The sequence below is a fragment of the Babylonia areolata genome, chromosome 29, assembly GCF_041734735.1.
Source record: "Babylonia areolata isolate BAREFJ2019XMU chromosome 29, ASM4173473v1, whole genome shotgun sequence".
NCBI classification, from domain to species: domain Eukaryota; kingdom Metazoa; phylum Mollusca; class Gastropoda; order Neogastropoda; family Buccinidae; genus Babylonia; species Babylonia areolata.
Genome location: NC_134904.1, coordinates 26,464,126 through 26,481,679, shown reverse-complemented (window position 1 = coordinate 26,481,679; position 17,554 = coordinate 26,464,126). Strand labels below are relative to the sequence as shown.

General features: G+C 40.7%; 1 protein-coding gene across 2 annotated transcripts in view; it reads left to right on the top strand.

The window, feature by feature from the left end:
* The window catches only part of LOC143274763 (adhesion G-protein coupled receptor G6-like), a 77,177-nt gene extending 62,785 nt beyond the window's left edge, over positions 1-14,392 (top strand). For both annotated transcript variants that reach the window (XM_076578686.1, XM_076578685.1), the window contains exons 17-19: positions 4,718-4,787; positions 6,512-6,699; positions 7,597-14,392. In XM_076578686.1, coding sequence (XP_076434801.1) covers positions 4,718-4,787; positions 6,512-6,699; positions 7,597-7,961 — 623 coding nt within the window. In that variant the 3' untranslated portion in view covers positions 7,962-14,392. The remainder of the gene's footprint in view (positions 1-4,717; positions 4,788-6,511; positions 6,700-7,596) is intronic.
* The last annotated feature ends 3,162 nt before the right edge of the window (positions 14,393-17,554 follow it).

Genomic DNA, 17,554 nt, shown 5'->3' with positions numbered 1-17,554 from the left:
TGTGTGCATGTGTGTGTGTGTGTGTGGGTGTGTGTGCGTGCGTGCGCGCATGTCATTTTTAGTAATCTTATGCCCTTTTTTGTTGTTGGATGTTTTCATTTGTTAATATTGTTGTGCAATACCCTATTGTCTTAACATGAGTATGTGTGTGTGGGGAGTGGGGGGGTTAGTATATCGTCAGCTATTGGGAATTCTTATTTGACTAGTTTTAATCTCTTCTTATGTTGCGCATGATTTTATGCCAGTGTTTACAATGAGCCTGTGATTGCACAACTTAATTTCCATGTGGATTAATAAAGTGTTTTTGATTGATTGATTGATTGAATTCCCGCGCACAGGCCAGGAACATACAGAGGCCAGTCACAAAAAGGATTTTCTATTGTTTTATCTACAATAGTTATTATGAGAGAAGAACTAAGAAGACAATGAGAGAAGACAGTGCACTGATGAGACACAAGAAACAATATGTCATTAATCACATGTCAACACAAGTGAATAGTAGAGCACATGTGTACATATTACATGGAAAGACTCACTCGGTTTGTTAAGCGACAACATACGATAAGATAATGCATATGTGTGAAGACCAGACAACTGACAGCAAATGGCATTTCTAATACATTTAAATTGTGCAGTTGAAGTGATTGAAGTTATGCTGATTTAGTGAAAGTACAGACAGTATAGATTAGGTAAAGCTTATACTGTGTCAAAGTGACTCAAATGAATCAGTTATCATGTAGCACTATACTGGAGTAAGCCGTATAGGAGAGCGCATGATAACTGAATTACAGTTAACAGGCTTATACATATCAGGTGGTTTAAACTAATAACTGATATTGATCCAGCACTATCTTGTAATCACCACAGAATACTACGCACATCTTAGAGTAATGAGAATCAGTGAAACACAGGAGCATCATAACTGATATCAGCATGTAAAATAATACATGAATAATAAACAAGATAATAGAATCAGTGGCTTTGATATTATACGGGCAAACTGATAGACCAGATAGTCAGTGAAGAACCATCATGGCTTAACCATTAAGTGGTGAATGAACTTACACAAGTTATCTGTTGCATCAAAGCCAAATATCAACGTAGCTAAGTTTGTACTCGACATTTAAATCTCCTCCGCTGAAGCGGGACAAGTAACCTAACCTTTATCAGTGACAGCAAATGAGGAAGAACGCGTCACCTGCACTCACTAGAACTTCTCGGACAAACTATCAGTGTCCAGAGACGTCACTGACTGTGACAGTCAGAAGAATTAAATGGAACACTGCTCCAAGCACATGACGGCATGTCGATTTTCTAGATCAATCATAGCCGAGCTGTGACTACATGTCAAAGCAATAACTGAACAAAGCAATATCAACATACTCATATGGACACAAGTACTGTGTCGAAGAATACAATTTACAAATCATCAACACATTCTACACACTAGTACTTACAGTGATACGTAGCGAGACACTGTCCGTTGGGGCCGCGACACACACTGTGGATGACACAACAGTCATTGGTCAGCTAGCTGACTATTGCTGCAAACGGGCTCAAGTGAAAGTGACAAGTGACCACGCTCTGTCGCTACTTATGCAAGTTAAGCGGACTGCAATGACGCAAGCATAGCCCGTGAAACAAAAGGTCCCCAATCAGGCTAAATCTGGTCAGAAGTGTGTTTGTGACAAGGTGTTCAGTGATAGATTTCTAAATGATTCCTGAACCGATTTACGTCGGGTAAGTCGCAAAAGAAAGAGCTGAACGCCTACTTTCTAATGAGTATAAGATGAAGTGTTGATTATTTAAGATGAATTTATAATCTTAATTTAAGTCACCTGAACAGGTTCAGTTTTAACGAGCTTGTCGCTGAAAATTACAAACTGCGTTAAATCAATTTAACGCAGGCAAACATGAATAGAATAGATTTAAAGATGGAATTGCAACGATTCTGCCAGTATATAATACTTATAGTTTACTGACAAATGAGATATTAATTAAATACGCTGCGTCAGAAACACATATTAGTGCTCGCCCAATCGCGTACCGCGACACTGGTCGAGCAGTGTGTGGCAAGTAGGACAAAATGACGTAAGCTTAACGTCAGTTGAAAGCTTTAGACTGACGAACGATTAAACTGAAATCAAGTAAGCTTCTAGCTGATTAAAGTGTGTGTGTAAGCACAACAAATATAATATTGCAGTGAGCGATACAGAGACTTGATTTAATAGGTGTTTAGAGAATAGGTTTAGAATGGGATTTGGTTTTAAACTGGGAGTGGCGACACACATTCTGCGCGAGCCGTTGAAGTCCAGCTTGTGCTTTGAGTTGAGTAACCAGTCGTATTGAGCACATGGCAACATATATATAAGCTGAGTATCAGTATCAGTATCAGTAGCTCAAGGAGGCGTCACTGCGTTCGGACAAATCCATATACGCTACACCACATCAGCCAAGCAGATGCCTGACCAGCAGCGTAACCCAACGCGCTTAGGCCTTGAGAAAAAAAAGGTGAATAAATAATAGATAAGCTTACATAGATAAATAAATAAATAATAATTATGATATAAAAAGGTAGTAGTAATGATAATAATAATAAATGATAAATAAATAAATAGATAAATAAGACAACAATGATGATAAATAAGCAAATAAATGTAAAACATGAAGACACACATTCACACATACACCCACACATGCATAACAGATATGCACCAAACATGCAGTTTCACAGATATGAAAGCACAGTCAAATACATATAAACGTACATGAGCTCCAACACACACACACACACACACACACACACACACACACATTACCCTGCACCTCCTCTACCCCCCTCCTCCACACACTCATTTCTAGTCTATGTATCGCAGCTTCCACGGCACACACACACACACACACACACACACACACACAAACACACACACAAACACACACGCACACACACACACACACACACACAGATGAACGCTTACTTGTACAAGCACACACACACACGCCCATATCTCCCACCCCCAACCCCACACACATAATTATATACAAAGATATATATATATATATATATATATATATATATATATATATATATATATATATATATATATATATATATATATATACGTTCCAATATCCTGTTGCTCCCACAGTGTAGGCATGCATACACTCACATACCTCATCCTCTACCCCACCTCCTCCCCGCACCCCCACCTCCCCCCTCACACACACACACACACACACACACACACACACATACATGCACAGAACTCTCCTGACACTTGTGTACACTTACACTCTCGCGCATGCACTAACGCACTCAAAAACACAGACCCACACATACACACAAACACACACATACACACACGCACAGAGACTGCCACTGATTGGTCGCAAGAGGGATGGGAAAAAGATCTCTGATGCCAAGAACGTGGCGTCTAGTGTGTTGCTCAGTCTATTGTATTTGGAAAAGCCCACAGAGACTCTGTTCCGTTTTGAAGAAATTTGCGCAATGTTGGTTTGGAAATGATGCCGATATTTGTTTGATTTGCAAAGCATCGTGCTCTACCTTTCATGTTAGACTTTCGGCCGCTCCCTCTCTCTGCTTTTATTTTCTTGAGGCGATCGATGGTGTGATGGCCTTGTACCTGTTCTTTTTGATATTCTTTGACTTTTCTGAGGATTTCCGATTTTCCTAGATGTAGGCCGCTCGTTGGTGTTGCGTTACCAGCAAGTCTGTCAGCTCGCTCATTTCCCTTAACTCCTGCATGTCCCGGGCAGTATGACCATGTGAGTTTTTAATCTGAAAGTTGCGCATTGCCTTATGCCACTCTGGGCTTCCCATTCCGTTTTCAATTTTCTGTATGAGGTTCATTGAGTCGGTTAGAATCATGGCATGTTGGTTTCCGGGCGTGTGGATGGACGATAGCCACTGGAGAGCACGTGTCACAGCTATATAAGCTGAGCGATGGGCCCTGATTCCTATGACAGCGTGCTGTTTCCGTACATGTAACTCTGCCCAGTACCGCGAGCTTGTGTTCGAGAGTGTATGGGTATGTAGGGTAGGTGAGTGTGGCTGGGGTGTCTGTATCTGTGTGTGGGTGGACTGTGTGTGGGTGGGTGGGCTGTGGGTGTGTAGGTGGATGTGTGGGTGTGTAGGCGGAAGTGGGTGTGGGGATGTGGGTGGATGTGTGGGTGTGTGTGGTGTGGGTGTGTGGAGGGTGTGGGTGAGTGGGTGTGTGGGTGTGAGGAGGTGGATGCGTTAGTGGGTGGGGTGGGGTTGTGGGTGTGAATGTGTGGGTGGGTGTGAGGGTGGATGTGTGGGAGTGATGGGTGTGGTGTGGAGGTGGAAGGGTGGGTGGATGGGGAGTTTAAGTCCAGGACGCGTCCTTTCATCCGTTACATGCTCAAAGTCACTCTGGCAGCCTTGTGTGAACGATGAGGTCATATCGTGTCGCTTGTTTCTACCAGTACTGCAGGTGATTGTTTTGAGCGTGTGTCGGGGGTGTAGGTGGGTGTGAGTGTGGGTGGGGGTAGGCAGGTATGCTTGTGTGTGTGGGTGGAGGGATGGTTGTGTGGGGTGGTGGTTGTGGTGGTGGTGGTGGCGGCTTTGTTTGATTAAATGTCCTTTTCACTACATGAAACATCTGGTGAGAAAAGGGGTGGGGGACTGTTGGAGAGAGGAAAAACGGTGTGTGTGTGTGTGTGTGTGTGTGTGCAGGCCTGCCTGTCCTTCCTGTCATCACTGTGTCTGCAATCGACGTGGACCTGTACCGTGGAGGGGGGAGATAGTAAGTTTTCCGTCATGCCCGGGAGGCTCTGTTTGAGTGACACGTGGACCCTTCCTGTCTGTCTTCGTCTGCATCTAGGTTTCTTTCTCTGTCTCTCTCTGTGCCTCTCTCTGTTTCCGTCTGTCTGTCTGTCTCTCTGTCAGTCTGTCTGTCTGTCTGTCTTTCTCTTTCTTCTCTCTTTTTCTGTCTGTCTGTCTCTCCCCATCTCTCTCTCTCTCTCTCTGTCTCTTTCTCCTTCTTTCTTCTCTCTTTCTCTGTCTGTCTCTCTCCCACTCTCTCTCTCTCTCCCTCTCTATCCCTCTTTCTTCTCTCTTTCTCTGTCTGTCTCTCTCCCACTCTCTCTCTCTCCCTCTCTATCCCTCTTTCTTCTCTCTTTCTATGTCTGTCTCCCCCTCTATCTCCGTGTCTCTTTCTTTGCCTCTCTCTGTGTCACTGTCACTGTCTGTCTGCATTTCTGTCTGTTTATCTGTCTCTATCAATGTCTCATTCCCTGTCTCTCTGTCTGTCTGTTTCTTTCTATCTATCTCTCTCTCTTCCCTCTCTCTCTCTCTCTCTTAAATGAACTCACGTCGCTCTCTCTTTCCCTGTCTCCCTCCCCCCTCTCTTTCCCTTTCTCTCCCCTATTCCAACCCCCATTATCTCTGTCTGTGTATCTGTCTGTTTGTCTAATACTCTGTTCAACTGTCTGATGATAACGATGTGTAAATGTACACAATTATGCAGTCATGTACATATGCACATGCAGTGAAAATGTTTATTTCCTAATATATTCTTTGAATCGGTTTCTGTTGTTCTTTTCATTGTTGCTGAATGTGAGTGTTTGTTGATGTTCTGTGTGACTTTGGTTAAATGACAAAATATATGAATGACCACAAAGCACGAGTACACACATAATGTGTTGGAGATCATGGAACAAATAACAGTATGGAATGTAACACTGCAATTCCGCAAGTAAGCATCTTGTCTTATCATCTGCTTCTGTTAGAAAATATGAATTCGTGCCTGCTAAGTTCGAATAGATATATAACAAGAATGGAATCCTTGAACAATAAGTGTAAAGTACAGCACCGAAAGCATAAAAGTAATTCCAGACAGAAGCACCATGTCTTGCCCCCATGGTTCTGCTCACACACACTGGAGGCTTGTCCAGCGGTTTGGGTCTATGCGAAGGTAAGGCATCTGCTTCTCTCTTCTTTTTTTTCTTCTCTCTCTCTCTCTCTCTCTCTCTCTCTCTCTCTTTTTCTTTTTTTTTTTTTTTACGGCAGATGTGGTGTAGCGTATGTGGATCAGTTTCAGATTCAGTTTGGGTTTCTTAAGGAGGCGTCATGCGTTCGGACAAAATCCGTGTACGCTACACCACATCTGTCAGGCGCTTGTCAGGCCTTGAGTGCATGTATGTATATTTGTGTACCTATCAAAGTGGATTTCTTCTACAGAATTTTGCCACAGGACAACGCTTGTGTTGCCATGGGTTCTTTTTCAGTGCGCCAAGTGCGTGCTGCACACTAGACATCTGTTTATCGTCTCATCCGAAGAACTAGAAGTTCAGTTCGATTTTCCAATTAAAATTAAAGCGCGAGAGCGGGATTCGAACCCACACCCTCACGGACTGTTCATTGGCAGACGAGCGTCTTAACCACTCTGCCACCTTCCTCCTATGGATCAGTCCACACGCTGTGACGCCTGCCAGAAACTGAAACTGAAATTGAAAGTGATCTGTACAGTTGCTGGATGTCGCCGACGCCTTTCTACTTTGCCTTCCTGGCTCCCATCGGGGCCATCGTGGTGGTGAATCTGGTGGTGTACGTGCTGGTGGTGGTCAGCATCTGCCGTCGGCCCAACCTGGGCACTGGTGGCACCAGCTACACAGTCATCGGCGTTCGTGCCTCCTTCAGCCTGTTCGTGTCGCTGGGTGCGTCACACACACACACACACACACACACACACACATACACACACACACACACACACACACACACACACACACACACACACACACTCACACGTCCACACACACACACGCACACATACACACACACATACGTACACACACATAAGTACACAAACACACACAAACACACATACACAGACGCTTTGATACTTTAATATTAGCAGTAAATGATGCTGCCAACACGCTCAGACCGAACTGTGTAACGGTAGGAAATGATGCTGCCAACACGCTCAGACCGAACTGTGTAACGGTTGGAAATGATGGTATGAACACACTCAGACTGAACTACATAACGGTAGGAAATGATAGTGTCAACACACTCAGACCGAATTACAGTAAAGTCAGTAAATTATGCTGTCAATATACAGACTGAATTACACATCGGTTGGAAACAGTGGTGCCAACACACTCAGTATGAACTACATAACGAGGGTTATCAGCCCAACACCTCTCTTCCTCCAGGTCCAGAAGTACACCATTGTCACGTGGTCCCTAACATGTGGGGACCTCTACAGCAATGGTCATCATCATCAAACATAAATTTAAAAAAAAAGAAACAAAAGAAGATTCTCCAGGTCTTATGCTTTGTGCCTTGTTTTCACGGTAGCATCAGGTTGCCCTTCACTTCAAAGCTTGAGGTGACTTCATTCTCCCAGTCGTTCATCATTAGACTTGACATTAAAACGCAAGTGAAGCCCTAAATCAGTGTTGGCACTGCGTTACCTGAACAAAACAAACCTCTCCTTCATTCTCGCTTCTCCAGGTGTTGTCCTGAAATGAAACCTTGCGCTCGGCTGGGTTGCAAACAATATTTGATTTTTTTTTTTTTTTTTTTTTTTTTTTTTTTTGCTCCTGCAGGTCTCACCTGGATGTTCGCCTTCTTCGCTGTGGACGACGCCCGCGTGGTTTTTCAGTACCTGTTCACGGTGACCACTGTCTTCCAGGGATTCCTCATCTTCGTGCTGTTCACGGCCCGGGACCCCGCCGTCAAGGCCTTCTGCCTGGACGCGATCCAGAACAGGATCCCCAACAGGATCCGGAACAGGTTCCGCAGAGGACACATCTCCTCCGGGCCTGACCAAGGGACGCCTTCCGCCTCGCGGGCAGCCCGGGGCACCAAGGGCACCAAGGAAACCAGCTTCACTCCACGGGTTCGCGTGCCACCGGAAGATAATCTCCTTCCTGATTTTTTCAGCTCCTGGCCCGTGCCCGGGCAGAAATGAACTGAGCGAGCCACAGTCCGGGCAAGACTGGGACCACACACGGTCGAGGGTCATCCACTTCACGGATGCGTCTTTGGAAGTTCTGGTAAAGTCTGACCAGCACTTGCAGCTGAAGCCCTAAGTCAGTGTTGGCACTGTGTTATCTAAACAAAACAAACCTGTCTTTCTTTCCCGCTTCTCTTGGGCCTGGTTGATGTCGACATGTTTTACCTCACGGCAGTCTGGTGATGGATAGCTCCCCGTGGACTGCTGGCTGTAGGACTGATGCAGACACACCTGGCTGTGGCTGTGAGTATTGGGGGTGGGAGGGGGTTCCGGATGAACGGCTTTGGGAAACGCCACTGACACGGTGCAGACAAGGGAACGGCAAAACCAAACCAAAATAAATGAAAGAAAAAATGAATACATAGAGATCACCAGTTATACTCCTGCAGATGGGGATACAGGGAGTAGGGTTTGAATCTCGTTCCCCAAAGGTGCTTCCATTCCTTTTTAGTCATTGCCCAGAATGATGATGATTATGGTGATAATATGGTACTGATGATGTTGATGATGATCATGGTGATAATGATGGTACTGATGATGTTGATGATGATCATGGTGATAATGATGGTACTGATGATGTTGATGATGATGTTGACGATTACATTTTATTCTCCTGCTGACGATGTTGCTGCTGCTGCTGATGATGATGTTGACGATTTCATTTATTCTCCTGCTGATGATGTTGCTGCTGCTGATGATGATGACAGTAATTGATGAAGTGGAACAAACTGATGTCTGTAACGTGGTCGACAATGATGACGATGATCTGAAGATGTTGTGCAGCTCGTGTCCTGTAGTGCTCATTCACTCTCTGACCGACAGCACCACGTCGCAGGGAGTCTTCATCGTCTGGACACAGATTGGAATTCACGATTAGGGTGTTCATAACAATCACTCTCTTGAAGATGATGGTCTCTGTCATGTTTATTGTATGTCAGACTCGACTGTGGGCTGAGAGACTGTGTGGGCTGAGAATCGAGCGTTTCGATATGTGCATAATTTCCAGTCATATTGATAGAGATATGTCGTTTTTGTTGACTTCGATAAAGGCGACAACGAATGTGGTGGTATTAAAATGGTTCGATGACAAATTGTATTTTTTTCCGGTCCCATCTGTGCATGTATATTTTGTGCTTATGTTCACTTTAATCCAGTGAAACTGGCATATCATTTTCAGTTCGGTTAGGGGCAGAGTTCTCCGAAGCGATCTAGATTAGCAATGATTACGTTGATGCGTAAGCTCAGACTGGACTTGCTTTGGTCTTGGAATCAAAACGTGCTCTGTGTGTTTGAACATTGTCGACTGAGAATTCAACACTTACACCAAACACATCACTATCATATTGCTATTGTTGCTGCTGTTGTTATCAACAACAAACTGATTCATCCAAACGAAGACAAAGTGACATTAAAATATATATATAACTTGAATTTTAAAAAAATAGAATGACTAAAACAATGAACTCAGTGTGGAAAAAATCACTTCAGCAGTTACCATCACCACACACACATACACATGTACGCGCGTTTGGGTACATGTGAATTACAATTTGATAACTTTTTTTTTTTTTATCAAAGGTTTATTCATCATTTTCTCGTACATGTTATTGTTTACTTAGTAGATACATAGATAGATAGATAGATATGTGTGTGTTAATTATTTATTTATTTATTCATACTTGTATTTCATCAAACGTTTATTTACCATTTTTTCATATGTGCGATTTTTTTTAAAGTTTCGTTTATTTCATTTTATTTTATTTTGTTTCATTTGATTTGATTTGATTTTGTTTTACTTTTTTTTCTATTTTTGTGCTTTCACACACGCTTTCTTCATTGGCAAAAAAAAAAGAACCAAAACATTTTTGCCCTTCTGTTTCCTTTTTTTTCCTATTCATTCTTTTTTCCTCTTTTTTCACATGTCAGTTTTCGATTAATACACTTTTTCTAAATGTAATCAAAGTAAATATACACAGTTCTTTGTCTGGATGTTCTGTTTCATGGACAGTTTCATTGAATATTTTACCATTATACATGTGTTTGGAGTTGCCTGAGATTTAGGTTGCTCTGATGTGAGTATGTAGGTTCCATGTGGGGGATAAGCAAGGAAATCATTTAGGAAGTATAAGTACACATTAATCGAGGACATGCAATTAGAGCAACATCAGTTATTGAAACAAAACAAAACAAAACAAACAAAAAATAGATAAATAAAAAAGTAAAGTTGACACCAGGACAGGTGGCAGGTTTCGTCCCCGAAACGACGCACAGCGATTGTTCTTCTGCCGGACGTACTGATTAAGGACGTTCGCCACGTCGTTCCCAGGACAACTCGTGGTACACCACATGAAAGTGAATAACTTACTTTACATTATACGATGCGCATTAATGACATTTTACATCTCACTCATTTGGCAAGTCCGTGAGATAAACACCAATATTCAGTAATAATGATACCAATAAATGGTACAAAAATGATTAAGTGAAAGGTGATTGCGCACTCTGTGTATGTGTGTGTGTGTGTGTGTGTGTGTGTGACATCTTTTTTACATTTATCAACATTGATTCAGGTGACTTCTGAGGCTTAGCTCTCTTTTAAAAAAAAATGCATAAAATAGGGAGGACTCAGTTTTTTTGGGCTTTGTTGTTTTTGTTGTTGTTGTTTTTGTTTGTTTGTTTGTTTAAAATGATTATATAATTAATGTATTAGCAGGTGATCTGATTTGTCGACACCAAAAGGTATATCAAAGTTTCAATCTAAGAAGTATTTTTGAATTGATCGATTTTTCTATATAACACCAAAACCTGCATACAACTGGACATTCAAAGAAAGTGTTGAATGTAATCGATAGTGTCCGGACAATAAGAACATTTATCATTTTCTTTTACGTTCATTTTTGTTGGATAAATGTTCTGTGGAATTTTCCATTGAAGAACTTTTTATCTTATTTTCTAACATCATTGGCTCTTAAATGTATGCCAGATTTTCTTAACCAAAAATTAACTGCACATGGAATTACCGTTTCTTCATTTTCAAGCAACATATTAATGATTCTAGGCTATTTTGCAACACCTTGTGAACCTCACATAAGTAAGTATTATTTTCTTTTTCTCCATTCTGTATCCAGTGAATCCATGTTTTGGGAATAGAATGGGTAAGCATCAAGTTTGCCTTGTTCTGACCAGTCTGAGTTTGTATTTGTTCGTTTGCATGAATTAAATCTTTAATCAGTTCTATCCCATTTTCTTGCCATGTTTGAAAAAAATGAAGTGTTGTTTTTGTATGTGACCAAAGAGTTGTTGAATAGCATCTGACTGGAAGTTACTGCTGTTTATGACATCGTGTGTTGCTTAAGTTTTGTTTTCTAAACAGAAAATTATCATTCCCCGCCAGAACACATTATCAATTCTATCTAAACCCTTGACATCTCTTATTCTACAGTTGATATGGAAAACCCTGTTATCTTTCGCAAGTTTTCCAACGTGCCGTTTCGGTATTAAGCACCAGTTTTGCTGTTCAGTTGCTCTATGAAAGAGGCCACTTTTTCTGAGGCATTGTTTAGAGCGTTTATGTTTGCTGGATGAAAATAACATTTCTCGTGTGAGACTACAATTTGTTAACTGCTTGAAGGCTTGACCTTGCTGATAACGCTTTAACAGTTGCAAACTTCCTATGTTTGTGTATATTTCCTTTTTCATGATTATCAATCTTAATTTTATTAAAGTGTTAACTGGCTGTGTCGGTTTCTTCTGTTTGATTTTTGTGTCGGAACAGTCAGCAATCAGCAAAGGGGAGCAACTCCTTTTAGCTGTTCTTGAATTGCTACTGGTTGAAATGAGTGTGCATTCCCTTTAAACACACACACACACACACACACACACACACACACACACACACACACACACAGAAACGCTTTGACACTTTAATTTCATGGGCCATGAGGTTCTATATGACAAGGGCGAATGCGTCAACATACTTTGAAAAAATGACAAACTGTTATAATAAACGAATGAAAATGGTGAAAGCAAATAATACAACAAAACAAAGTTCTTTCTTTGGAGAAAAATGGTAGCAACCAGCAGGCCACAGAACACATAAAAACCCTGTTCATTCATTTATCAATGCACCATGCAACATATTCCAACACTGGCTACAGAAGAAAATTGATTGTCAAACCTATCTGACCACGCATTTAGTATCTGTTTGTAGTGCCTTTTGCCTAATCTTCATAGCTTCTGATATAAATTTTGCCATCACGATTGTCACCGCGTGACCTTTCTGATCGTCTGATGTTAACATGCAAGAGAGAGAGAGAGAGAGAGAGAGAGAGCGATACTCAAGTTCTCAATACTAGACTGATACCGTATCACTTGCACTGGTTGTTCCAGTGACCTCTTTATTTCATCATGTCTGAAGGATGAAATTTGTTGCTTGCAAAAAAGAAAGAAAAGGTGCACAGCTAAACGTTTCGTGTTGGAAGTAAAAACATGTTCTGAAGGCCTAGTGTACATACAGAGAGAGGTGGTCAAATAGTTTTCTACCTATCCAGGCATCAAAGTGAAAAGCTGTTCTATTTCTCACTCGCACGAGGCCAGGCTGGTGAAGATATGTGTATGCACTTTCGTCAATCCACCTGCCTGCCCTCGCTTCGTGAGTCATTTCATACCCATGGTTTTGTAGGCGTCACACCTGTGTTGCATCAGGTCTATGTTTCCCCCAAGCCTACATTCCCCGAAATGAAACAAATTTAAACAAAGTGGAACATAAATCTGGAGGAATAGTGTGTGTGTGTGTGTGTGTGTGTGTGTGTGTGCGTGCGCGCGTGTGTGTTTGTGTGTGTGTGGAGGAACATAGCCCTGGGGAAACATGCAGGCCGCTCTGTCGACATTCCATGTTATGACTTCGCATGTTGAATGTGTATCACCATCGATTGGATTTCTCACTTATTTTTTGGATGATGATTGTTGTTGCTGTTCGTGTCGTTCATGAAGCCGGGTGCGTGGTGAATTTCACGTGTGCCAAAACATCGCTCTTTGAATGCGCCGTGTTCAGTTCATCATCATGATGAGCATCTACGCCTAATCTTGAAAATAAGCCCTAGGCGTTTACAAATAAAACACATATCTAAATATCAAGTAAAAAAAAATTGAACACAAATTACCAAACATTATCAAAAATCAAAAATTATTATTTTCTGTACGCTGGTTTCACACATGATTTAGTGTTGGCTTCATATCATTGTTTTCATGAAAGCGTTTCGATGCAGGAGAGTTGAGTACATGCCAGTCTGTATATTTGTCCCTCTTTCCATGTGATTTTCTGTGCGTATTCTGTGCCTAAATTCTGTTCTCCTGTGACGTTCAGGTTTATTAGACATGAATAAGTAGATAAGTAAATAGTTAACGTCATAAGCCTATGCAGTACGGCATTCCAACTTAGATTTCCCCATTCTTGGTTGCACATCGCTCACTTGTTGTTTTATTATTGACTAAGAACATTGCCTGCGTTACTATTCTTCTATATCATTCAAAAATATGACCATTCTTTTACTGTGCTTATCGCATGTGTGTGACTGTGACTGATTACTGTATGTGATGTTTACACTAACTTGGGATTTAAGCGTTTAATATCTTTTATGTAGAGCGTGTTAATATTGAATGACTGACATTGTGACCAGTTGATGTTCAGGACTGTGAGGTTCTACATTAGCTTTTACAATTTAGCTTTTATGCATTTAATTAATGTCTTTTATGTATGCCTGTGATCCCTTGAATAATGATTCTTTTTATTATTACTTTTAATGCCCCGGGTATATCATGTCTACTTTGGTTTGTTGGCACACTAGTTCCAGCTGTTGAAAGTATTTTTTTTATTGCTCTGAAAGAACCGTTGTTTGCCAAAACAAAGTACATTTATTTAATATTTTCTGGTGAATAACTCGTAAGTATTTATGTTATTCTGTTGTTGTTTATCATATGGTCCCCAAAGTAACATGTTTTGGTAATTTGGGATATGGTTTTGTAAAATTACATTTTTTCACTTTTTATTTCTAATCCCCAATATGGGAATACGTGTACAGATTCTTTCATTTCTATTGTAATCCAGTTCTTGTTAAAGCAAGGATAACCAGATACAGTAATCATGGTGTACGAGAAAATGAAACACTATCACAGTGTGGAGAATCATTATATTCCATACATTTTACAATGTCTGGTTTGATTCATGGAACTCACATACATGTCTTTAGTTCTACCAAAATATTTTCCAGTTTTGCCAATTTTGTTCTCCTCTAGGAACATGGCTTCATGCCAAACATTATCACACGCTTTTTTTTTCTAAATCCCTGAAACAACCATATAATATACATTTAAAATTCTTATTACTTCATTTCAGACCTATTTAAAAATAATAAAATCTATGCACGCGCGCGCGCATGTGTGCGTGTATGTGTGTGTGTTTGTGTGTTTGTGTGTGTGTGTGTGTGTGTGTGTGTGTGTGTGTGTGTGTGTGTGTGTGTGTGTGACTCGACCCGACTTCAATGATTGTAATGATATCCAGAATGATTAATAGGCACAACAAAAGAACAGAAGGAACAAAGAAATGATCATTTAAGACGCACACACTCAAATACGTATTTGACAAGTGCTTTTTGACAATCATCGCAGTAAATCACTTGATAAGATAAGATAAGAATAACTTTATTATCTCCAACTGGAGAAATTTGATCAGGTACATTATCAGAACATAGACAAGTAAACAACATGGGGACCATAACTGTAAAAGTCAAACAACAGCTTTTACGAATATTATGAAGATACAAATGTAAAAAATATCACATACACCGTTTCATACATACATCCACACACTGCAGGTAATAACTAGTATTCTTAATGTAAAAACAGAAAGAATTAAGAAACATTGTTTGAATATAATTATAAACATAACCTATTATACTGCACATTGATTATAATAGACAGATAAGATAAGAATAAAGATAAATTGCGGAAAACCGCAACCAGATAATCAGCACACACCCGCACCCTCCCCCCCCCCCCCAACCCCCACCCACTCCACACACGCGGATTACTTGATTAAACAAGAATAATAAACATATGTTTTCAAATAAAAGCATTTCACATATTCGCTTTTAAAAACATTGCAATTAATTATTACATCGTAATTATTAAACAGAAATATATTTGGAATATAGACGTTAGCATTAGTCATATTCCATTGTACATTCATCCTGCATATTGCACATTATTCCTCCTACATATTGCACATTCATTATAACCAATTGTCACGTTTTTAAGCTCAGTAACACACACACACACACACACACACACACACGCACACACACACACACACACACACCACAACAAGAACAAGGTACAGCCTATCGTGCACGGACTTTCACACGTCTCACATGACAGTGCGCGCGCGCGCGCGCACACACACACTCACACACACACACACACACACACACACACACACACACAGTTCTCAAGAATTTAAAAGGTGGATTGAACGTGGAATAAAAGTCTTCAGAGCTCTGGATTTCAACTTAAACGTTCTGTAGCGTCGTCCTGATGGCAATAGCTCATAATACTTTGCTAAAATATGGGTGTCGTCAGTTGCTATCTGCCTGCTTTTTTTAACCACTCGACTTTCATACAGCTCTTGCATACTAGCTTGTTTCACTCCCACAATTTTACTGCATACACTCGTGACATCGTTCAAAACACGCTTACTCTTCACTCCCAAACTTCCATACCAGCTCATAAATGAAACTGTGAGCACGGACTCGATACAAATTCGATAATAACTTTGAAGAATATTTGAATTTATACCAACATTTCTAAGCTTCTGTAACAAAAAATTCTAGATTGACATTTCTTATGAATGGAATCAACATTTCTGTCAAAAGTCAGCTTATTGGCTAAGATGGTCCCTAAATATATATATTCATTGACGCTCTCCACTGTTTGACCATCAATAACAAGGTTAGCTACAGGCAAGGGGTCTTTCCGAAAATCTATTAACATTTCTTTTGTTTTCAATACGTTGAGATCCAGATAGTTTTTCTCACACCAGGAACAGAACTTTTTAATTTCACTGAAATAAATAGCATCAGAGTTGGACAGATCTTCAATTGCTGAATCATCAGAATATTTTATGACAGGAGTTTCCTCCGTGCCTCTGCAGTCATTTGTGTACAGTGTAAAAAGACCAGGGGACAGCACTGTACCGTGGGGTGCACCAGTAGAAGTAGATTTTAGAGAAGAGTGGGCAGAATGAAAGCGGACGGATTGAGTTCTATTGAGAAGAAAACTTACTATCCAAAGAGTAAGCTTCGGATCAACATCCATGCCTAGCAGTTTGAGGGCAAGGAAATGAGGTTGTATTGTGTTAAAAGCAGAAGAGAAGTCAACAAAAAGGTTACGAACAAAAGATCCCGTGTTATTCAAATGAAGGAAAGCATTATGAAGGAGAGTTAGGATAGCATCGTCTCGTCAGTACTTCTGTGTGCTTTATAAGCAAACTGAAGAGAGTCAAGCTGCTGTTCAGTGAAAGAAAGAAGATGGCGGAGAATAATTTTTTCAAAGCATTTCATCACTACTGAAGTCAGGGCAACAGGACGGTAATCATTTAGTGCGGCTGGGTTCTTTTTCTTGGGGATAGGACAGATAGTAGATTTTTTCCAGATGCTGGGGACAGAGCAGTCCTTCAGAGACCAGTTGAAAATTTTTACAGAACATGTCACACAACTGGGAAGCACATGTTTTCAGTAATTTTCCGCAGATATTGTCGGGGCCAATTGCCTTCGTGACATTCAGTTTTAAAAATAAAGATTCAATAACTTTTGCATCGATCTCAAAGTCTTCACCTGTGTTCCTATCTTTGATCTTTTCCTGCAACTGTGAGATAACACTATCCAGTTCCCTTCCCAGATCATTCCTTTCAAAGCGACAGTAGAAATGATTCAGTTTATTTGAAAAATCAAGCTGTTCATCCTTTTTCATTTCACAAGCTACTGTTTTCCTTTTCGTTTCTCCAGTGATAATTTTTAACCCATCCCATGCATCTGCCATTTTCCTGTCTGAAACTGTTGCTATACTTTTGATTTGAATTCCCTCTGTTCCCTTCGTAATTCACCGCTAAGCTTCTTTTGTATCAGTTTCCTATCATCCTTGTTCCCTGACTGAAACGCTACCTTTTTTCTCGTTTAAAATTGTTTTGAGAGACTTTGAGATCCATGGTTTGTTGTTGGGGAAAAGTTTAATTATTTTTGTCGGAATTATCATGTCTTCACAGAAACTGATATAAGATGTAACAACACCAGCTGCTTCGTGAACATTCTCACATGGGTCAGTCAACACACTCCACTCAGTACAATCAAAACATCCTCTCAGTTCATCCACACTCTCTGACGTCCAAACTTTCACACTCTGTTTCACAATCGGCTCTGTCTGTATCTTTGGTCTGTAGGCTGGGATTAAATGAACAACATCATAATCAGATACACCCACTGGTGCAAGGGGAACAG